We start from the raw sequence: 20,000 nt of genomic DNA, 5'->3' as shown, positions 1-20,000 counted from the left end.
ACCGTCTGAATAAACACATCTAAACATTATCATCATTATCAATTAATCCAACTGTTCTTTGACTAATCAACTGATCGTTTGATCATCAGGAGTTATTGATCATTAAAAACAATAAAATCACCTCAGTTTCTAAAAGTGGATCTTCACTGTCCGACTTGTTTCTGTCAGTTTACAGTTCAGACGTCTGATTGGTGGCGGCGGTGAATCTGAGTCGTTCTTTGAATTCTTTCTGAAGACGACACGTCGCAGCTGATTGGCTGACAGCTCGCTGTCTGTCTCCTGGTGAGGATTCAACCCGGACACGTGTCCCTGACCTCAGACCACTCTGCTGTCACATCTGAAGCTCCGCCCCCTGTCTCCTCCCTGTCCAATCAGCTGTGACACCTGTGTGAAGCTCCGCCCCCTACCTCCTAACACCTGTCTGACCTCTGAAACACACACACCTACCTGTCTCTCTCGCTCTCTAACACACTCTCAGTCTCTCTCTCTCATCCAGCTGCAGCTCTTCCTCTCTACTCGTCATCGTCGTCCTCCTCGTCTTCATCCTCTCCATCATCATCCTCCTCTTCCTCTCCTCCCTGAGCTGAAGAGCCGGGGTTCCTGGCGTATGTACCGCCGCCGCGGTACGCCACCATGTCCTGTCACACACACAGATGGTTGGTTATCTCCATGACGATGAGCAGTGATGCAGTTTCATCAGTTTTTCCTCATTGATGAAAACGAGACATAACTAAATAAAAACCGATGAAATCTGAAACACTTTTCTCCAAGAATAAAAACAATCAGAGCGACTTCATGTTAAAAACAGACGTCTCCTCAAAATAACAGAAATATAAATAACAAATAATCTATTACACTTTAAACTCACCAGATATAAAAAAAAAAAATTATAATATTTAACTAAAATATGACCAAAACTAAATCTAAACTTGATGTCAGAACCTCTGTGGTGGGCGTGGCCCTCAGCCATGTGACATCATCTGTTTAGATCAGTGATCATCTCCATGGATCAATAATCATCAGAATTGAACATCAGACTCAAACATGGCGTCTCACTGAGCTTAAACTAAATCTTTTGTGCAGAAACTAATAATTATTTTCATCATCACAGCCGTACGTCTGTGTTCTCCACCTGTTCTCATGTTTACATCTGTTTTTCAACTACTGATCAATCTGACAATAATTTTTCCACTGATCGATCAGTTGTTTGGTTCATAAAATGTCTGAAAATGTTGATCAAAGTCAAAGATGACGTCCTCAAATCTCTTGTTTTGTCCAAAACTCAAAGTGTGAGTGTCAGAGAGGAAAGAAACCAGAAAATATTCACATTTAAGAAACTGAAATCAGAGAATTTGGACTTTTTGTTTTTTAACTTGATAAATAAATTATGACAAAAGCTGCCAATTATTTAAATATTTGATCAATAATCATTGCAGCTTGTAAGATCTTTTGTCTGTTCAGTCACTGCACATGCTCAGTAGTGTTCCTGTCTCCACACAGATCTCATTCTGTTTGAGGACAGACTCTCAGCCAATCAGAAGCCTCCACCTGACCTGTCACTTTCCCACAAATCAATTCCATCTGAGTCAACAGGTGAATCTGCAGTCAGACAGCTGCTAACATCTGTCAGTTGCCTCCACACACTGCAGCATGAGATTGTGTTCTCTGGTTCTTCATGAGGGAACCTACTTCTTTAAATTCAAACACAATATTAAATATTCAAATACAAACTGTTTCTCTCATGTTTAAATAAATGTTTGTGTTTGTAATGAAGTGTGACGTTCTGCCTGTTCTTTCTGCAGATGTTTATCAGCAGGTCACTGGTTAACTGGTTCCTGTGGTCTGGTTACTGGTTCCTGTGGTCTGGTTACTGGTTCCTGTGGTCTGGTTACTGGTTCCTGTGGTCTGGTTACTGGTTACTGTGGTTTGTTTGACTGCTGTGAAAACTGTCAAATGATCCCTGATGTGGACTAAACAACTGGATCGAGTCCAGATGTGAGTCTGTGTTCCACATGTTTGCACCCATTTCTTACCTGATCACATTTTGACAGGATTAATGAATCAATTAATTTTTTTAAAGAAAAGTTTAAATTCTCTGATCTCAGTTTCTTAAATGTGAATATTTCCTGGTTTCTTTCCTCTCTGACAGGAAACTGATGATCTTTGAGTTGTGGACAAAACAAGACATTTGAGGACGTCATCTTGGACTTTAGGAAACACTGATCAATATTTTATGGACCAAACAACTAATCAATCAATCCTAAAAATGATTATAATAATTATTATAATTATTCAGCTCTATATATATTTCTTTGTGTATCAGAGTGTGTGTGTGTGTGTGTGTGTATCAGTGTGTATCAGTGTGTGTGTGTGTGTATCAGTGTGTATCAGTGTGTGTGTGTGTGTGTGTGTGTGTGTATCAGTGTGTATCAGTGTGTGTGTGTGTGTACCCGGTCATATTTCTCTCGTAGTTTCTGAGCCTTCTCCTCATAGGGCAGTTTCTCAGACTGGGACAGTTTGCTCCACATCTCTCCCAGTTTCTTGGCACAGTCTCCTATAGACAGACCAGGATACTGCTGCTTCACACTGGGACGGTACTCACTGCAGAACACGAAGAACGCAGACCTGCACGCGCACGCGCACGCGCACACACAGACACACACACACACACACACACACACACACACACACACACACACACAGACACACACAGACACACACAGACACACACACGCACACACACACGCACACACACACACACACACACACACAGACACACACAGACACACACACGCGCACACACACACACACACACACACAGACACACACAGACACACGCACACACACGCACAGACACACACACACACACACAGACACACACGCACACACGCACACACACACACACACACACACACAGACACACACACACACACACACACACAGACACACACACACACACACACACACAGGTTAATGAGCGGCTCAGAGACATTTTAACACAAACATACGACACCAGAGGAGAAAAACTGACTGACAGCATCAAATATTATATTTTTATGAACAGATGTGGTGAAGTTCAGTTTCAGCTGCTCACTGATCATGTGACTGAGATCAGCTTCAGACACAGGAAGCAGATTGTTCAGGTGTGTTTGTCAAAGGTTTCATGAACGTTCACATTAACATGACAGACGGCACAGAGCTGAACCAATCAGAGCTCACAGGACTCTTCACAGTAAAACCAGTGAGTGTGCTGCCCTCTGCTGGTCACACTGCACTCAGCTCTGACACCGATTCACATCAAACCTAAAACTGATCACAGGTAATAACAGGTGTCACAACAGAGGTCATTAACCTTCTTCAGACTCGTGCGCTCACATAAAAACAGGTGTTTGGTGCATCATGTGACTCTTGTTCTGTTCAAAGTGAACGTGAGCCGCCTGCTTTAGTGAACATGAACAAAGTGATCTAATGGAGAGAAATATTACAATATATCACAGTCAAAAACAATACTGTTGCTGCAAATAAAGCAAGAGAAGAAGAATACTGTCAGAGAATTATTGATCACCTGAATGTGATCGTGATGCTGCTGATTATTTCTGACTGACAGATGAACAAATTAAAGTTCATCCAGCAGATTTAAACCTGATCCTGTCAGTCTGACTGTCCTGTGATGAAGGAGACGTACACATCACTTCATTCTTTGGACAAATCAAACGGAAATAAATCTTACTGACACAAGATTATCTGTGATCAGTACGGCTGAAAAATCAGTTTTCTAATCGGTCCTCTGAGCTGTGACATCAGCAGTGTGAAACAGACTGACAGCCAATCAGGATCAAACTTACAAATATTATTCAAAGTATGTCTGAGTGATACAGCTGAAAAAACAGTCAATATCAGTAATTATTGATCATAGAGGTCATGACTGATGACATGTTGTGTTGCCCAAAGAAACAGAAAAAACGAAAACAACGTTTTCCTGCTTATTTTCATTTGCTTCTGCAATTTCATTGCAAAAAAATGTCTAAAAACATGACAACATGGAGAAAACCTGCTGTGAAATGAGATTCTAGGCTTCAACAATCCTCCAGAAAACAACCTGTGAGATCCTGCAGGGACCAACAGACCGTCTGTGCTGCTGTGACATCACATAACGTTACATTCAGATCACACAGCTTCACTCTGACGTCTCACTCTGAACACACAACATATAAAACTTCAGATACTTTAGATTCTGTGTTGATCTGAAAGAACAGTCAGAGAAAGAATCTGTTAAAGAACCGTGTTTTTACATCTGACTTCAAAAACTCAGACTCTGATGATAATCTGTTCCTGATATGTCATGAGTTCAGCATCAGTTACCATGGTGATGTAGCCAGGTGAAAACACACACACTGATAGATAAACTGTGTGTGTGTTCTTGTTGATCGTTCAAACATGGCGGTCCCAGGATGTTTAAAGTAACACCAACACCCTGAGATCAGCCTCCAGCAGTGAAGACATGTCTCTATCAGACGTCACAAGTGTCTCAGTCGAGTCTGACTCGACAGAGTTTATACGGTCGAGTCAGATTCAGTAGAGTTTTGTTGTGGACTCACGGGGGTCTCTTGGGTGCGTTGGGGTCTTTCCTCTTGCGTCCCCTCTTTCCGTAGCCCTTGGGTGGGACGTAGTCGCTCATCTCCCTGTTGTAGCGCACCTTGTCGGCCTTCGCCATGTCCTCGAAACACTTCTTATCGCTGGCAGACAGCGCCTGACGTGTCATCACAAAAACACAGGATGATTATTCAGACTGAAACGGCCAGCAGGGGGCGCAGCAGGCAGGGGATTAACAGATAACCTGACATCAGAAGTAACCAATCACAGCAGACTCTGAGGGTCACTGTTGATCAGGTTTATTATTGATGTTTATTTTCATACACAGTAACATGTTTCTGACCAATCAGCTGAAGTTCGGCGCCTCCTGCTGACACAGATACAAACTGCAGGATGTCACATCAAACTGAACATGACGGTGATGTCACAGTTCAACATTAATGTTTTTCTCAAAGAGTTTTATTATTAATATTTATTAAAATAATGAAAAACTATCAGTCTCTCAGAGTTGAAGGTGACGTATTTAAATGTCTTGTTATGTCTGAAATTCAAACAAAGTGAGTTTATACAGATAATAAACAGATAAAAACATGTTTGAGGGGCTGAAAACAGCGTCTGCATGAAAAATGATTTGAAGAAAATATCTGAAAGTTATAGTTGAGTTTATGATCTGATGTGACGAAGCTCAATCACACAAACACTGAGTTCTTACTGATCATTACAACTATTTATTTATTCATTTATTTATTCTGTATCAACATAACATCACCATAGCAACGCATCATCATGTATGATTTGTTGTGTTGTCCTGTTTTCTGTCACCTATCTGTCCACCCATCACCTGCCTGTCTGACCTGTCTGTCTCTGACTCTGTCTCACCTGTCTCTGTCCCACCTGTCTGTCTCTGTCCCACCTGTCTGTCTCAGTCTCACCTGTCTGTCTCTGTCCCACCTGTCTGTCTCTGTCCCACCTGTCTGTCTCAGTCTCACCTGTCTGTCTCTGTCCCACCTGTCTGTCTCTGTCCCACCTGTCTGTCTCAGTCTCACCTGTCTGTCTCTGTCCCACCTGTCTGTCTCAGTCTCACCTGTCTGTCTCAGTCTCACCTGTCTGTGTGTGTGTGTGTGTCTCACCTTCCACCTCTCAGAGCATTTCTTGGAGAACTCGGCGAAGTTGACCGACTGTTCTGGGTTCTTCTTCCGGTGTTCCTCTCTACATGTTTGGACGAAGAAGGCGTACGCCGACGTCTTCCCCTTCGGCTTGTTGACGTCTTTACGCATCATAATGGCGGCCTGACAGACACACATTAAAAAAAGGTACTGATGTTGGTTAACGAGTTAATTTGAATCTTTGACAGCAGTTGATATTTTTTATTGAGTTCAGTTAATTTTAATTTAATTTAATTTATCATTATTCACTCTAAAGTTAAGTTAACACACATAACTGATCAGCTTCATTATTGATCACATTGTCAGTCATCTCAAAGATTGATCCTTCTGTCCACCCATCATCCATCTGTCTGTCCATCAGTGTCTCAGAGTTCAGTGACGGACTGAATGACTTTAACAATAAATCTCATCTCTATTAATCTGACTGATGCTGTGATTTGATCTGTGACATCAGAGGGAATGATTGTTTTTACATCTATATTCTCATTTTCACTGAAAAATATTATTATGTGATTTCAGCAGCAGTTTGTGACAAACAGATGTTTCACAAATGATGACGTGTCAATCAGGACGTCTCTGCACCTCCATAATATTTAACTTTAAATCATATTTTGACATATTTCACCTTTAACAAAATCCGCTTCAACAGTTAGCTGATTAATCAATTAGTTAATCAACAGAAATTCTGTCCCCAACTCTTTAGATAATCAATGTTTTAGTCAAACATCAGCTTTTTAATGTGAGGATCTGTTGATTTTCTTTGTCATTTCTGTCAGTAAACAAAGAGTCTTTGTGTTCTGGACAAATGAAGACTGAAATTTTAGTCTGTCAAATTTGAAAAAAGTGAAAATGTTTTTTCACTTTATTACATGTTATAGAATATTTACCAGAATAATCAATAATGAGGATTGTTGTTAGTTGCAGGCTAACCAGAAGCCCAGAATATAGAAAGATTGTTTTTAAAAAAGCAGCAAATCAGCACAGTGTCTTTGTGTTTTGATTTTCTGTAGACAAAATGAGAAGAGATCTGATAATCAATGACTGACTGATGATCAATACTGAAGATCATCAGTGGTTATATTATGTTTAATAGCTCAGTAACAGAGCTGCACACGCCATTTATTAAAGAACAACATATAGTGATTCCTCTGTCAGATTCTGTGATATGATTCATGATAGTTTCTTATTTATCTGAGAAAACAAACATAAAATCCTGATGATGGGATGTTTGTTATGGTCTGAACTAAAGGACGTCTCTGCAGCGTGACAGGACATCAGGAGAATCATCTTTTATTACATATTTCACCTGAGACCAACACTGCAGCTTCTGTGATCTGGGTATTTCACATCTGGTCATGTTGTGATTTCACTGATATTTGGATTAACTGTGCAGATCTGACTGCCAATAAATGAATAAAAGTAAGCAAGTATTATAACATATTTATTCTGTTTAAATCTGATCATTTAACGGGTAAATGAACTGAAAACTGTTTGGGTGGAATGACCCTTTAACCTATCTGTCTGGTTTTGTTCAGAATGTAAATTTGACCTTTTAAAAGATTTAATTGTTTCATTTAAAAACGGAATAAATCATCATTTCATCAGAGAGTGAACCGTTAAATGATGTTAAATAATAACGGTGAACAGTCGGTCCGCTCTCACTGAGCCTCTGACTGAATAACAAAGAGAACAAAGTGGGGATCCATTTTCTCCACCGGGGAGCAGGAGGCCCACCGACCCGCTCTGTGGACACTCTGTACCGGGTGCTGAGCCCGGGGTCCGGCTCCTCCAGCCTGCCGCAGACCGAAGGTCTGAGAGCCGCATACATAAAGCAGAAGTCCCGCTCCGGCCCCACAGCCTCCGCCAGAGATCTGCTCACTGCTGCAGTTAGCCTAGCCTGCTAACAGAACAATGGGCCACCATTTGCTTCTTCCCGCCCTCTGCAGAGACAGCAGAGCAGCCGTGACAAGAGGATAACCCCAGACTTGCGAAACATCTCGCGAGAGTTACCACCTACGTTTAAAAACGATCTTTACCTGAGTAACCAGGTGTTTTCTGTCTTTACCTCTGATCTGATCTGAGGCACCACAACATCTCCTTCATCAAACATCAGCAGTTTGTACAACCACACCAGCGAAGAAACAACACGTACAAATCACGCGAGAGTTTTACAAATGAAGGGTTCCCTTCTTGACACGACCGAGCAGAGCGGGCCCATCCCCCTCCGTCAGCTAGCGGCGGCCAACTAACGGTACAGAGGCGGAGAAAAGAGCGTTAAACCTCGGAGACACCGACACCGGACTGTTCTGTGCCCTACAAACCGCCGGAGGAGATCTCGTCTGTCTATGGTGTCACACGGAGCCGGTTCAGACCGGCGGGCCAGTGTGCGATGGGAACCTGCGGTCTGTTCAACAGCTACGCATTTTCAACGCAGGGCTCCGTCTATGCTCCGGAGAGGTCAGCGCTGTATGGATGGGACACGGCTATCTCCTGGCATTCACGCTCAATGATGGGCGTTTCGTGTTTACAACAGCACGTCCTCAGCAGTCACACTCAGAGACAGAGACTCGGAGAAGACATGTCTCAGTATGACCGTCAAAGCGGCCATTTTCCTTCTCTTTCTTTCTTTCTTTCTCTGCCTCTAACGGACCTGAGACCAGCCGGTGACTCACAGCAGTCTGTCCGCAGAGAGACCACCAGGAGCCGGCTGTGAGGGGCCGGGATGGACGGTACTCACTCGTCAGGAGGGCCGGTACAGGCTGGACTGTGGCTCTGGAGCAGCGGACTGTGGTTCGGTTCCCTCGGTTCTTCTTGTTGTTGTTTGGGGGTTGAAGCAGCGACTCACTGGAGACGTTGGTTCACTTTCAAACTGGGTCGAGCTCCAGTCCGGCCCCGCCCCCCAGCAACGCCCCCGTTGGTCATTCCTATTCAGAGGGCGGGAACACGGCTGGCCAACCTGGGCGGAGCCCGTGGGGATGCTCGCCTGTGATTGGCTCACGGAGCCGTAAGTCAAAGCTCATCGCCGGGCGGCTCCGCCTGTCCAGCAACGCCAGCAGGGCGGGAATTCTATTCACACAACAGGGTGGAGCCTATCCGCATTCCTGTGTCTGATTGGTCAGAAGCGGTGTTTGTCAAATAAAGTAGCCAGTCAGTGAAGAGGTGGAGGAGGGGCGACAGACAGCAGCAGCCAGGATGAAGATGAGATTGTAGCCTGAATTATTTGATTGTATTTAGGAATATAGTGTTTTTAAACTGTGTTACTGATGTAATGGATCAATGTAAAGAAATTACAGAAAACTGAAAAATGATTTATGATCAAACATCACATTTAATCAAACGTGTGATTTTGGAGTGTTTGTTGTGTCAGCAGCTGTGGAGACACGGTCCCTCAGTGTGTTATAATCATGAACCCTCACACCTGAACATGTTCTTCCGTCTGTCTGCAGGAGAAACATCACACCTGGTCAGGTGTCCTCATCAGAACAAACAGCTAGAAATGAGCTTTGCTACTTTTATAATAGAAGAATATAATCAGACTGTGTACAAAAACAGAAAATAATGTAAAGTATCATAAATATATTAAATACCTTGATTAAAATTGGTTCATGCTCTAAAAGCTGAGCTCTTACACCAACAGTTTTTCATTTAAATCATTTGTTCTTAGATTTTTTCTGACTTGCTTGACTTCAGAAGCTGGAATAGTTCCCACCTGAGAACCCACTGTTAATTAAACAGGTAATGAAAATGATGAATTTTAGTGAAATAAAGGTCAACATGAGAGCATCAACAACATGAATAAATTCAACTTTGTTTGACTCCACATTCTTCCCCTGATCATCACCGTCCCCCCTGCAGTGGCTCTGTGACCCATCAATGGGTCACCGCCCCACAGTTTGAGCACCACTGATTTAGAATAAACAGATGAATGAAACTCAGATTTGACTTTATTTTCCCAGTACACGTGTAGCTGAGTCAATGTTATTTTTATATTTTTTGTTTTACTTAATATTCTCAAAATCTGTGTGTATTCTCTGCCATAAAAAATACTGTCAAAGTGTGTATTGTAACTTTAATTTTAACCTTGTAATACCAGCGTCAGACATTTGTCTGTCATAAAGTTAATTTGGAAATAAATAAAATACAAGTATGAAATTAGATTGCAGATCCTATCACAGATAAAATAACTTCATGTCAATAAAACTTTTCACTGAACTACACAAAAACAAACTAACTTCATCCTGGGTTTGTTTTCCCCGCAAGAAAAAAACAAGACTGAAACAGATAAAAATCTAAAATATATAAAGGAAGCTTCTCTTCTCTCTTTTAAATTATTTATGTATTCATTATTCATGTACTTACGTACTATTATGAACTATTTCTACCTTTATAATAAACTATCGCCACCTTCTTCGCAGTGTTTTGAGCCTCTGCGGACACCGTAGCTCAACAGGAAGAAGAGTTTGAAGTCTTTCTGTGGGACGGAGCGGATTGTTTCCAACATGAACCTGTGAACTACGACATATTTCACCTTTAATATGTCGTACCTGAAACACCTGTAACCTGAGCCGTCAGTGAGCTGGTCCACCTACAGACATGGAGCCTCTACAGACGTTCATGGAGGAGTTTAAACCAGCCGGAGAAGCAGTCAGTAAAGTCCTCTCACTTCACCGCTGTCTGTATCCTCCACAGCCGAAAGTCCTGTTTAAAAATGTGCAGATTTAAAGATGTTTAGTTTATAAGCAGCAGCAAAGACCTGAGAGGAGAAAATCAGATACTGTTCTACAGTCAGTTTTATCTCATGATTAAATCGGCTCATATCTGATCCACTGAGCACCAAACACTACAGTTATAACTGTAATAACCTGGATTCATGTAGTAAATAGATCAAATGAAATGTTCGTTTATTTACTGTATTTATGGTTGTTTTGTTTTGTCTGTTTGTTGTTGATCTTTAAACTGGTGAATTCTGTACATTTATTAAAACTAAGCAGCTCATTATTTAGTTATAAATTAGATATTATAATGATATAATGATGATACCTGACTGTAGATCCACTGAATTAAACATGTAAACAATATTAATAAATGAATAATGTTTAATGTTCCTCCTGCAGGAGTCTGTCTGGTTAAAGAACATCTTCAGCTTCATCACACAGCACATCTGTCCTGTGCTCTCTGGCCCCGCCCCTCCTGCTGCTGACCACTTAATGACAGGTCAGTCAGCCAATCAGCTCCTAGAATGTCTTTGGAACAAAGTAACTGAGACTGTGTGATTAAAAAAAAAGAAACTCTAACAGACATGAAACATGCAGAAGTGTCTGAAATAATGAAAACTTCATCATTTGATAAAAGCTCTGACTCTTTTCATTGGTCTGATGTTCAGGTGTGTGATGATGTGTTCCAGGTGGAGGTGTGTCTCCTGAACAGCTGAGTGTGTGTGTGGTGAAGAAGATACAGGAGAACATGTGTGTCACACACACATTACCTGTCAGCTACAGGTACAACCACAGCATCATCATCACACCATCATCCTCATCAATTATTAATGTGATTATAATCAGTAATAATCTGATTAAATAGAATAAAACAGTCTGTCTTTATACCTCGTCACATATTTATATTAATTATATTTTATTTTTTTTCCCTCTTTATTACCTGTCCTCCTGTCCTTTGACCTGTCCCTCATCCTGTCCTCCGTCCTCAGGCCTGTCTCTGTCTCTGAGCTGCTCTCCTGTCAACACCTGTCCTGTGTCAGTAACCTGTCCTGGAGCACCAATCAGCAGCGAGCATGGGACAAGGAGGCGGAGCTTTCTCTGCCAGGTCACCGGGCTCTGCCACGGGTCAACCTGCTGCTGATTGGCTGTCTGAGAGCGGGACAAGAGGGAGGCTGGAGACTGACGGACGCCAGCGGCAGCGTCAGGTGTGAGGTGAGTCTGAGGCTGTGATGTGTTCAGGGTCTGAGGATTTAATACCTCCAGCGTGATGTGTTCAGGGTCTGAGGGTTTAATACCTGCAGCGTGATGTGTTCAGGGTCTGAGGATTTAATACCTGCAGCGTGACGTGTTCAGGGTCTGAGGGTTTCATACCTGCAGCGTGATGCGTTCATGGTCCGTCTGTCTGTGTCCAGGTCCTGTCTCCATCTCCTCTGTGGCTGAATCGTCCTGTCTTCCTCCCTCATTGGAACTACATTCCCCACAATGCCCCGGGGCAGGATGAGGAGCAGGCTGGAGGCCATGTGGAGCTGATTGGTTCTCCTGTTCTGCTGTGTCCCAGCCCTGAACAGGGATTGGCTGCTGATCCTGGAGGAGGGGTGGGGCTTATCAGAGCTGTTGGAGTCAGAGAGGCTGCAGGTTTACTACACAACAGGTGGGTCACATGACCTCTGACCTCTGACAGGTTTATGGAGGAATGAAGCATCACAGATTGTGTCTACCTGTCTGTCTCTCCATCTGTCTGTCTCTCAGGACTCGTGGACAGCGTGTGTCTGTCTGTGGTCATGTGGGTTCAGTGTGCCCTCTGCTGGTTGTGGCAGGAACGTCTTTCTTCTGCTTCTCTCTGACAGACGACTCTCACAGTCTACCTGTTCTCGTCAAGGTAAGAACCACAACTGTCTCTGTATGTGATGTCACTTCCTGGTTGTTTCTTTTTCACTGCTGGACAGATGAGAGACGTGTTCACAGGATCAAAGTGTTAAATGAAAAGTTAGTTTTTGTTGCTCACTGACAGTCTGTTTGTGAAGCAGCATTATTCTCTGGACAAACTTCCTGAACACCTGAGATCAACTGAAACTGTCAGCTCGTTTAAATCAGGATGTCTGTGAAGGTTCTCAGTCATCCAGGTCAGGGTCTTCATAGCAGGGGTTGTTGCTTCTTCAGTTCTGACTGATTGGTTGGGAGTTCAGGTATTAAACCTCTGTGGGGTCGTTAACACCTAGAGGGTCATGTGACTCATGACCCCGTCCTTCCATTGTGTGAACTGTCAGGGTCACCTGAGTGAAGGTGTGAATGAGATTCATTCAGGTCTCTGCCATCATGTGACATGCTGGAGTCACATGACTGTAGGTTGGTATCCAGCTGTCTGTGAAGTGATCTGAAGACTGTATCGTATATGGAGGACAGATTGTGTCTTAAGGCGGAGATATACTTGCTGTTTAAACATGCGTTTGTGTTCACGTATGCGTAGCGTTAATTTCTGAGGACGCGCACAACCATCGCTCCAAATGGACGCAGGATACGCGAGGCAGCCATGAAGCGTAGGGATGCGTATGCGAACGCGTAGTTAAAGCAAGTATATTTCCGCCTTTAGACGTCCTCCTCTGTTGATGGACGGTCGCTCCAGGTTAACAAACATGGCCTCTTTCACTCCTCTCTCAAAGAATCTGTCTTCTCTGGACAAAATACAGATGTTTCTGTCTTCAGAGGAGTGTCCCTTGTCTTTCAGGTGTAGATGGACTGCTGAGTCCTGACCTGAGGACCTGGTTCTCCTGGTTCTCCTGTGTTGTATCAGTGTACAGGTCTGAGTTCTCCTCACTGCACTGGACTGAATACACTACGTTCTCCAGCTTGTCTCTGGGTGTTCTGTCCTTGGGGTGGACCAGTTTTTGTCTCAGGGTGTTGTTGGACTTGAAATGGACAGGGATGTGATGTTTGTTAAAAATCCTCCTGAGTTTTTCAGAAACGCTGCGATGTAAAGAATAACAATGTTTTTCCTTTGGATGTTGTTTTCTTTTGTTGGTTTTGATGAAGGTCCAGTTTGTGTATCCACAGGTTTTGAGAGCTGCCCTGATGTTCTTCAGTTCCTTATCCTTCCCCTCTGTTCTGGTTAGAATGTTCTGTGTTCTGTGATGGAGGGTTCTAATGACCCCTGGTTTGTGTTCCAGTGGGTGGTGTGAGTCAAAGAGGACATACTGGTCCGTGTGTGAGGGTTTCCTGTAAACATGATGTTCTTCTTCTGTCCTCTTCAGTGTTCACTGCACAATCCAAGGTCAGACTGTTGTCCTGGACATCCTCTCGGGTGAATTAGATGTTTTTGTCCACAGTATTGATGTGGTCTGTGATCATTTTGACCCAGGTGTCATCAGTGTACCTGTAACCAGTGGTTTGGAGGTTTTCCTCTGAAGGAGTGCAGGGCTCTGCTCTCTACTTCTTCCATGTAGAGTTTGGCCACTATCAGAGACACAGGTGAGTGTCAGGTGAGTCCATCGCACAGCCATGTTTCTGCCTGTAAAAAACCTGCTGAACTGGAAGTATGTGGTGGTCAAGCAGAGGTCAAGCAGAGGTCAATCAGAGGTCAAGCAGAGGTCAAGCAGAGGTCAAGCAGAGGTCAAGCAGGGCACAAATGTGGTCCGTGGTGAGGTTGGTTCTGTTGGACAATGTCTTGTCCTGCAGCTGTCGTTCTCTTACTGTTGAAACTGCTTCTGTGGTTGGAATACATGTAAAGAGTGATGTAACATCGTAGGACACCGTGGTTTCATCTGGGTCCAGTTTTATTTCCCTGGTCTTAGTCTGAGTTCTTGATGTGGTGTGGAGTGTTTCCAACCAAAGGAGCCAAAATCATGGTCAGGTGTTTCAGTGTTATAAGTGACTGAGTTGATGCTGCTGATGATGGAGGGTCTGAGTGAGGCTTCATCTTTGTGTATCTTATGGAGTCCATAGATGTGAGGAATATCTTCTCCTGGTTATAGACGGTCAGCTGTCTGTCAGTGGCTTGATCCTTCTCCAGTTGTTGTAAACAACAGACTGATTTCTTGTTGCAGCTGCTGGTAGGATCTCACCTAAGTGTTTCATAGGTGGATGTGTCACTGTTCACCTTGGAATGGTTCTCTGTTGTGTTCTGCACCACAGTCCATCTCCCTTTGTCTGCAGGGAGAACAGTGATGTCCTGGTCTCGTTGAAGAGATGTCAGAGTCTTCCTGTCTCTGAAGAGGACAGCTGAGACCTTTAACCTGAGCTGCTCAGCCTCAGAGACAGTCAGCTGTTTGTTCCTGATGGCTGATTCAGTTGATCTAATGAGTTCCACCACGGTACTTGTTCTGGTGTAACTGCAAGAACTCTAACAAGTCCAGTTTCCTATGACAACTTTAGTATGAATTTAAACCAGGACTGAAACACGACTGTTTACTACAGATTTCTAATGAAGATACTGTAGTTGTACTTAAAGTAATCTGTTACTTTGTTATTTCTGTACTTTTTGTTTTTATTTTCATTTAAATTTTAATGTTTTCTGTCTGTCTGTCTGTCTGTCTGTCTGTGTCTGTCTGTCTGTGTGTCTGTCTGTGTCTGTGTCTGTCTGTCTGTGTGTCTGTCTGTCTGTGTGTCTGTCTGTGTGTCTGTCTGTCTGTCTGTAGGACAGCAGCAGGCTGTGGTGGACTCAGTGTGTGTGTGTTGGTCAGAGTGTGTGTGTGACGGCGTTGCGTGTGTGTGTCCTGCGAGGCTGGAGAGGAAACAACATCCTGTGTGTGACTGACCAGTCTGAATTACACACAAACTACACACATACACCTGTAGACGACACACACTCTGACTCACACCTAGACACGCCCCCTCCCACTATGATGTCACATGCTGATGATGACGACTGTGAGGAGGCGGAGCCTGACCGAGACACCATCCAATCAGCTGTCGGGATGAAACAGTCGAGAGTCATCAGTTACCAGGTAAAACACAGAGAACACTGAGCTCTGATTGGCTGTAAGAATGTTACCTGTTAATGTCACCTGTATGATAAGCCCCACCCCTCTCCTCTGATAGGGCACTGTGACTGAGGTGGTGAGTGAGGGGGCGGGGCTGTATGTGATGGACAGGAAGGTGGGCCTGTGCCTGGCCTATCAGCCGAGTCTGAGGAGGAAACTGAGACCAGGAGACACAGTGGAGGTGAGTCACTGTGCAGGTGAGTCACTGTACAGGTGAGTCACTGTGCAGGTGAGTCACAGTACAGGTGGGTCACTGTACAGGTGAGTGGGGGTCCTGTAGGTGGTTGAACACCAGTGAGAGATTTTGGAACAGTGTTTTTGACAGGGTTCTCCATCACCATCCCTCCAGTACGTTCTGTTTCTTTAACATGCTGCTCTCATTGTGTTTGTGTCAGTGATGACTGATAAAGTTCTTTTTGAATGTTTAATAAAGTTTTATTGAATGTTCTCCCTGCAGCTCCATCATGTCCACTTCCTGTACCGGCCCTGTCCTGACTTTCCTCCCAGCATGCTTTGCACCTGTCTGCGCTCCAGCCTCAGGGTCACCGCCTTCAGCAGGGTGGGGGGGTCGTCACCCGACTCCAGCTGCCCCGGTGACGGAGTGTTACCACGGTTACTGCTGGAGAAAAACCTGGGCGTCTCCGAGTACCTGTGGACCTGTCACCTGAGCTCACAGCTGACACACAGGTGAGATGGTCGTACCTGTTCCCAGCTCACACCTGTCTGATCACCTGTCCACTCACCTGTCTCTCTGTCTGTCTGTCCGTCTGTCTCCAGTCTGGTTCCCAGTGTGTTGAAGCAGCAGCAGTGTGTGTGTCTGTTGTCCTGGAAGCTGATGGAGTGTGTGAAGACACAAGGACACAGAGGAAGGAGGGACATTTACTCAGAGATGTTGGACGAGCCTCACACTTGTCCTCTGACACAGGTAGATACACCTGACCCTGCAGTGTCCTCTGTGTCCTCTGTGTCTCTGCAGTACAGTGTCCTCTGTGTCCTCTGTGTCTCTGCAGTACAGCGTGGACCCTGCTGTCCATCAGTACATCAGTGTCTCAGAGCTCAGTCAGTCCCTGCAGTCTGAGTCCTGGTCTTCAGTGTCTCTGAGCTCTCTGCTGCCTCCTGGTGGATCCAGTCTGACCAGATCTCAGATCAACACAGGATTGTCCTGGTCCTGCAGGACTCTGTCCTCTGACCCTCAGAACAATGTCCAGACTGGAGACAGACTCAGGTAATGTCTGTCCTTTGACCTGGAAGTCACACGGGACGTTTACAGCTGACACAAACACTCGTTGTCATAGCAGTTTGTCCCGTCTGTCTCATGTCCTCACTTCCTGTTAATAAAGGTTCAGGATCCTCTGGACATAAACTCAAGCAGCTTACAGCCACATTATGATGTGTTATTAATCATGTTTATGAACTGATTATAGATGATCAATAAGGAGGGTTAGAGTGTGTGTGTGTGTGGTCTGGCAGGCGGCGCCCCCTGCTGTTGGTCGGAGTGTTAGAGCTTCCATCACAGACGTCTGAACACACACTGCAGCTCAGAGACGGGACCGGAGCTGTCAACTGTGTCGTCACGGAAACCAGCGAGGAGGAGGAGGAGGGAGGTCAGAGGGCGGCCTTCAACACGGCCTGGATCGGTACCACACACACACACACACACACACACACACACACACACACACACACACACACACACACACACACACACACACACAGAGGTCAGAGGTCAGCTCACAGTCTGAACTCTGCAGGTTAGGTTAATGTGTGCACGTGTGTGTGTGTGTGTGTGTGTGTGTGTGTGTGTGTGTGTGTGTGTGTTTGTGTGTGTGTGCAGGTTGTCTGGTGTGTGTCCAGCTCTTCACCATGGTAACAGAGAGGTTCATCCAATCAGATTTCCCCTCCTACCAACACCTGGACCAGGACAAGTACATCACACACAAACACTGCAGGTACACACACACACACACACACACACACACACACACACACACACACACACACAACACACACACACACACTCCTGTTGACATGAGTTAATACTTGCTGTGTGTGTGTGTGTGTGTGTGTGTGTGTGTGTGTGTGTGTGTGTGTGTGTGTGCGCATGTGTGTGTGTGTGTGTGACAGAGTGTACCTGCAGTTTTCTCTGGACCGAGTCCACATCCTGAGTCCATCTGTTGCCATGGTAACACACCTGCGACAGAAGGGGGAGGAGTCAGGAGTATGTGTCTCAGCAAGGAAGAGAAGAAGAGAAGACTCCTCCTCCGTTACCAGGACGACCACCTCCTTGTCCTGTGTCTCCATGGTGATCAGGGTGGAGCAGAAGGAGGGTGTGGCCTGGAGGAACACAGGGGCGGGGTTAAAGGAAGAGGAGGCGAGGCTGACGCTGTGCTTCTCTGTCAGAGCTGCTGTGATTGGTCCAGTGGTCATCTGGGGGTGGGACCCGAAGAACGAACCAATGACAGAGAGGGAGACGGAGACAGAGAGGAAGGACAAGGTGAGACATACAAACACACCTGACATGTCCCATAATACACCTGTGTTCTCAGGTTGTATTCCATAATGCATCCAGAGCAGCAGAGTGTCAGCAGGAGGTAATGAACCATGAGGCTGATCGTCACTCAACATAAGAAGGAAGAAGCATTTTAACTACGACTACAACTGACAAGATGAATGATTCTGTCTGTCGTCACCAGCAGAGTGATCACACTGAAGTTCACTCAACAGACACACGACTGACCGCCGCCATCTCACCTGCTGTGACACTATATATATTAACCCATTAGATCATGTGACCTGCATGATGGAAGATCAGCTGTGACTGACTCATATATTAAAAGTCTGCACCTCATCAGTATTAATGACATAAAGAATCTGAGTTCTCTGAAACGATGCAGGTCTGATGTGTAACCAAACATCAGCCTGCAGCCTCTCGCATCACTAAAACACGTCACAGCAAACTTTACAAACAGACTTTAGATAAACTGACCACACATGGAGAATCTACTGGTTACTGTTTACATGAAAAAACAATGTATTGTCATGTATTGATGACACATTAACAGCATTTCTCCACCTCAGTGACAGACATTTCCATGTGTGTTACCTGTGTGTTACCTGTGTGTGTTACCTGTGTGTGTTACCTTGTGTGTGTGTTACCTGTGTGTGTTACCTGTGTGTGTTACCTGTGCAGGTGGTGCTGGTGTTCTCAGGTGTGTCGGCTCGCTGGTTTCCTCTCCTCCAGCCCGGATCTTTCTACAGGCTCATCGCTGCTAACACACAGGTAAACACCCCACCTGTCATGATGTCAGAGGTGGGCGGGGAAAGAATTTTAAAAAATAATTTAAAATGTAGATTTTAATCATAATCATACAGACTGTTTGATTATACTGTAAGTAAAATAATGTAATGTATAAATTAGGTGATTCTGGCAGATCTGTGATGGTTGCAGGTCAGTTTCCATGTCAACAGTATAAACAACATGTGTGTCACAGCTGGACAGCGTCCACTCAGTCAGCACAGTGACACATGGTGATCGATCAGATAAATTAGATTTTATTATTGTCTTGATTTTTTTCATGTGATCTATTAAAGACTAAGATAACATCAAACATTTCTAAAATCTAAATATTATATCCAGTAGATATTGGGATATATATTATTGATCATGATGTAAATGATTCCAGCAGTGACCTCACTGTTCTCCTCTCAGATGTCGTACTAACAGTCGTCCAGCAGGTGTCTCCATTTTAACAGTTAATGAACTGTTTTCAGCAGCTTCTTTCACTGGTTCATCACTAGATTTAATAATATAATAAAATATAACATATAATAATATAAAATAATATCTACATCACACTGTAATATAAATACTAATAATAAAATAAATGAATAATAATAATAATATTTAGGTGGCAGACTTCTTCATACAAACTTCTCTGAGTAGATTTTAACATGCAGGTTTTATTTGTTATAACTTTGACTTGAGACTCAGCTGATTGGTCTGTGTGTATCTGTCTACCAGGATCCCAGCATTTTGATTGGCTGTGGTGTTTCTGGTCAGAGTGGGGTGGAACTTCACACCGACTCCACCCTTCACGTCCGACCTGATTGGAGGTTACACACTCTGACACGCCCACTGCTGCTGCACACCTACAAACAGGTAACACACACCTACAGACAAGTAACACACACCTACAGACAGATAAATCACACCTACAGATTTTGGAGTTCTTGATATTTTAGAGTGTTGATATTGGGGGAATTCAAACCGATGAACGTTATAAAATAACTGTGTCTGTTTCTGTCTGTGTCTCTGTCTGTGATCAGGCTCTGTCTCCTACAGTCCTGTCTGTCTCTGAGGTGTTGGACTGCAGGTAAATTGATTATTGAGTTCATGTCTTCTGTGATTGATCATTCATATTTAAATATCTTAGTTTTTATCCTCAGACACAAAAATCTGAATGAAAATCTTTCATCAAATCAAACATCAAACTTTATTTCAGTGATTGTTAAAGTTTGGGCTGCAGCTCTGAGAGGTTATGAAAAATAAA

The 20,000-nt window shown here is 44.1% G+C and overlaps 2 protein-coding genes and 1 pseudogene across 6 annotated transcripts in view; 1 reads left to right on the top strand and 2 right to left on the bottom strand.

Annotated features, from left to right (window-relative positions):
* hmgb2b (high mobility group box 2b) overlaps nt 1-8,645 on the bottom strand; it is a 9,245-nt gene extending 600 nt beyond the window's left edge. The window contains exons 1-5 of the mRNA XM_084712134.1: nt 8,497-8,645; nt 5,724-5,882; nt 4,599-4,750; nt 2,451-2,625; nt 1-638 (exon numbers count right to left, since the gene is read on the bottom strand). The exon at nt 1-638 is cut by the window's left edge and continues 600 nt beyond it. Of these exons, the coding sequence (XP_084568260.1) occupies nt 513-638; nt 2,451-2,625; nt 4,599-4,750; nt 5,724-5,873 (603 nt within the window). The 5' untranslated portion in view covers nt 5,874-5,882; nt 8,497-8,645 and the 3' untranslated portion in view covers nt 1-512. The remainder of the gene's footprint in view (nt 639-2,450; nt 2,626-4,598; nt 4,751-5,723; nt 5,883-8,496) is intronic.
* Nucleotides 8,646-8,804: 159 nt separating this feature from the next.
* The window catches only part of ctc1 (CTS telomere maintenance complex component 1), an 18,456-nt gene continuing 7,260 nt past the window's right edge, over nt 8,805-20,000 (top strand). Inside the window, exons 1-18 of one of the 5 annotated variants that reach the window (XR_014769045.1) lie at nt 8,805-9,494; nt 10,175-10,403; nt 10,874-10,973; nt 11,164-11,257; nt 11,464-11,686; nt 11,887-12,125; nt 12,224-12,353; nt 15,106-15,414; nt 15,509-15,631; nt 15,908-16,137; nt 16,228-16,375; nt 16,461-16,675; nt 16,921-17,087; nt 17,285-17,399; nt 17,575-17,944; nt 18,641-18,730; nt 19,472-19,609; nt 19,777-19,823. Coding sequence is in view for 3 of the 5 variants with exons in the window: in XM_084711988.1 (XP_084568114.1) it covers nt 10,353-10,403; nt 10,874-10,973; nt 11,164-11,257; nt 11,464-11,686; nt 11,887-12,125; nt 12,224-12,353; nt 15,106-15,414; nt 15,509-15,631; nt 15,908-16,137; nt 16,228-16,375; nt 16,461-16,675; nt 16,921-17,087; nt 17,285-17,399; nt 17,575-17,944; nt 18,641-18,730; nt 19,472-19,609; nt 19,777-19,823 (2,789 nt within the window). In the remaining 2 variants the exon portion in view is untranslated. Of the gene's footprint in view, nt 9,495-10,174; nt 10,404-10,873; nt 10,974-11,142; nt 11,258-11,463; nt 11,687-11,886; nt 12,126-12,223; nt 12,354-15,105; nt 15,415-15,508; nt 15,632-15,907; nt 16,138-16,227; nt 16,376-16,460; nt 16,676-16,920; nt 17,088-17,284; nt 17,400-17,574; nt 17,945-18,640; nt 18,731-19,471; nt 19,610-19,776; nt 19,824-20,000 lie in introns of those variants that run through there. The other 4 variants (XM_084711988.1, XR_014769044.1, XM_084711986.1 and 1 more) reach the window with 4 other exon arrangements.
* On the bottom strand, nt 12,367-14,964 carry LOC146305089 (uncharacterized; annotated as a pseudogene).

The sequence above is a fragment of the Lutjanus erythropterus genome, chromosome 23, assembly GCF_056507025.1.
Source record: "Lutjanus erythropterus isolate fLutEry1 chromosome 23, fLutEry1.hap2, whole genome shotgun sequence".
Taxonomy (NCBI): Eukaryota; Metazoa; Chordata; class Actinopteri; order Lutjaniformes; family Lutjanidae; genus Lutjanus; species Lutjanus erythropterus.
This window is presented reverse-complemented; position numbering and strand designations above follow the sequence as displayed.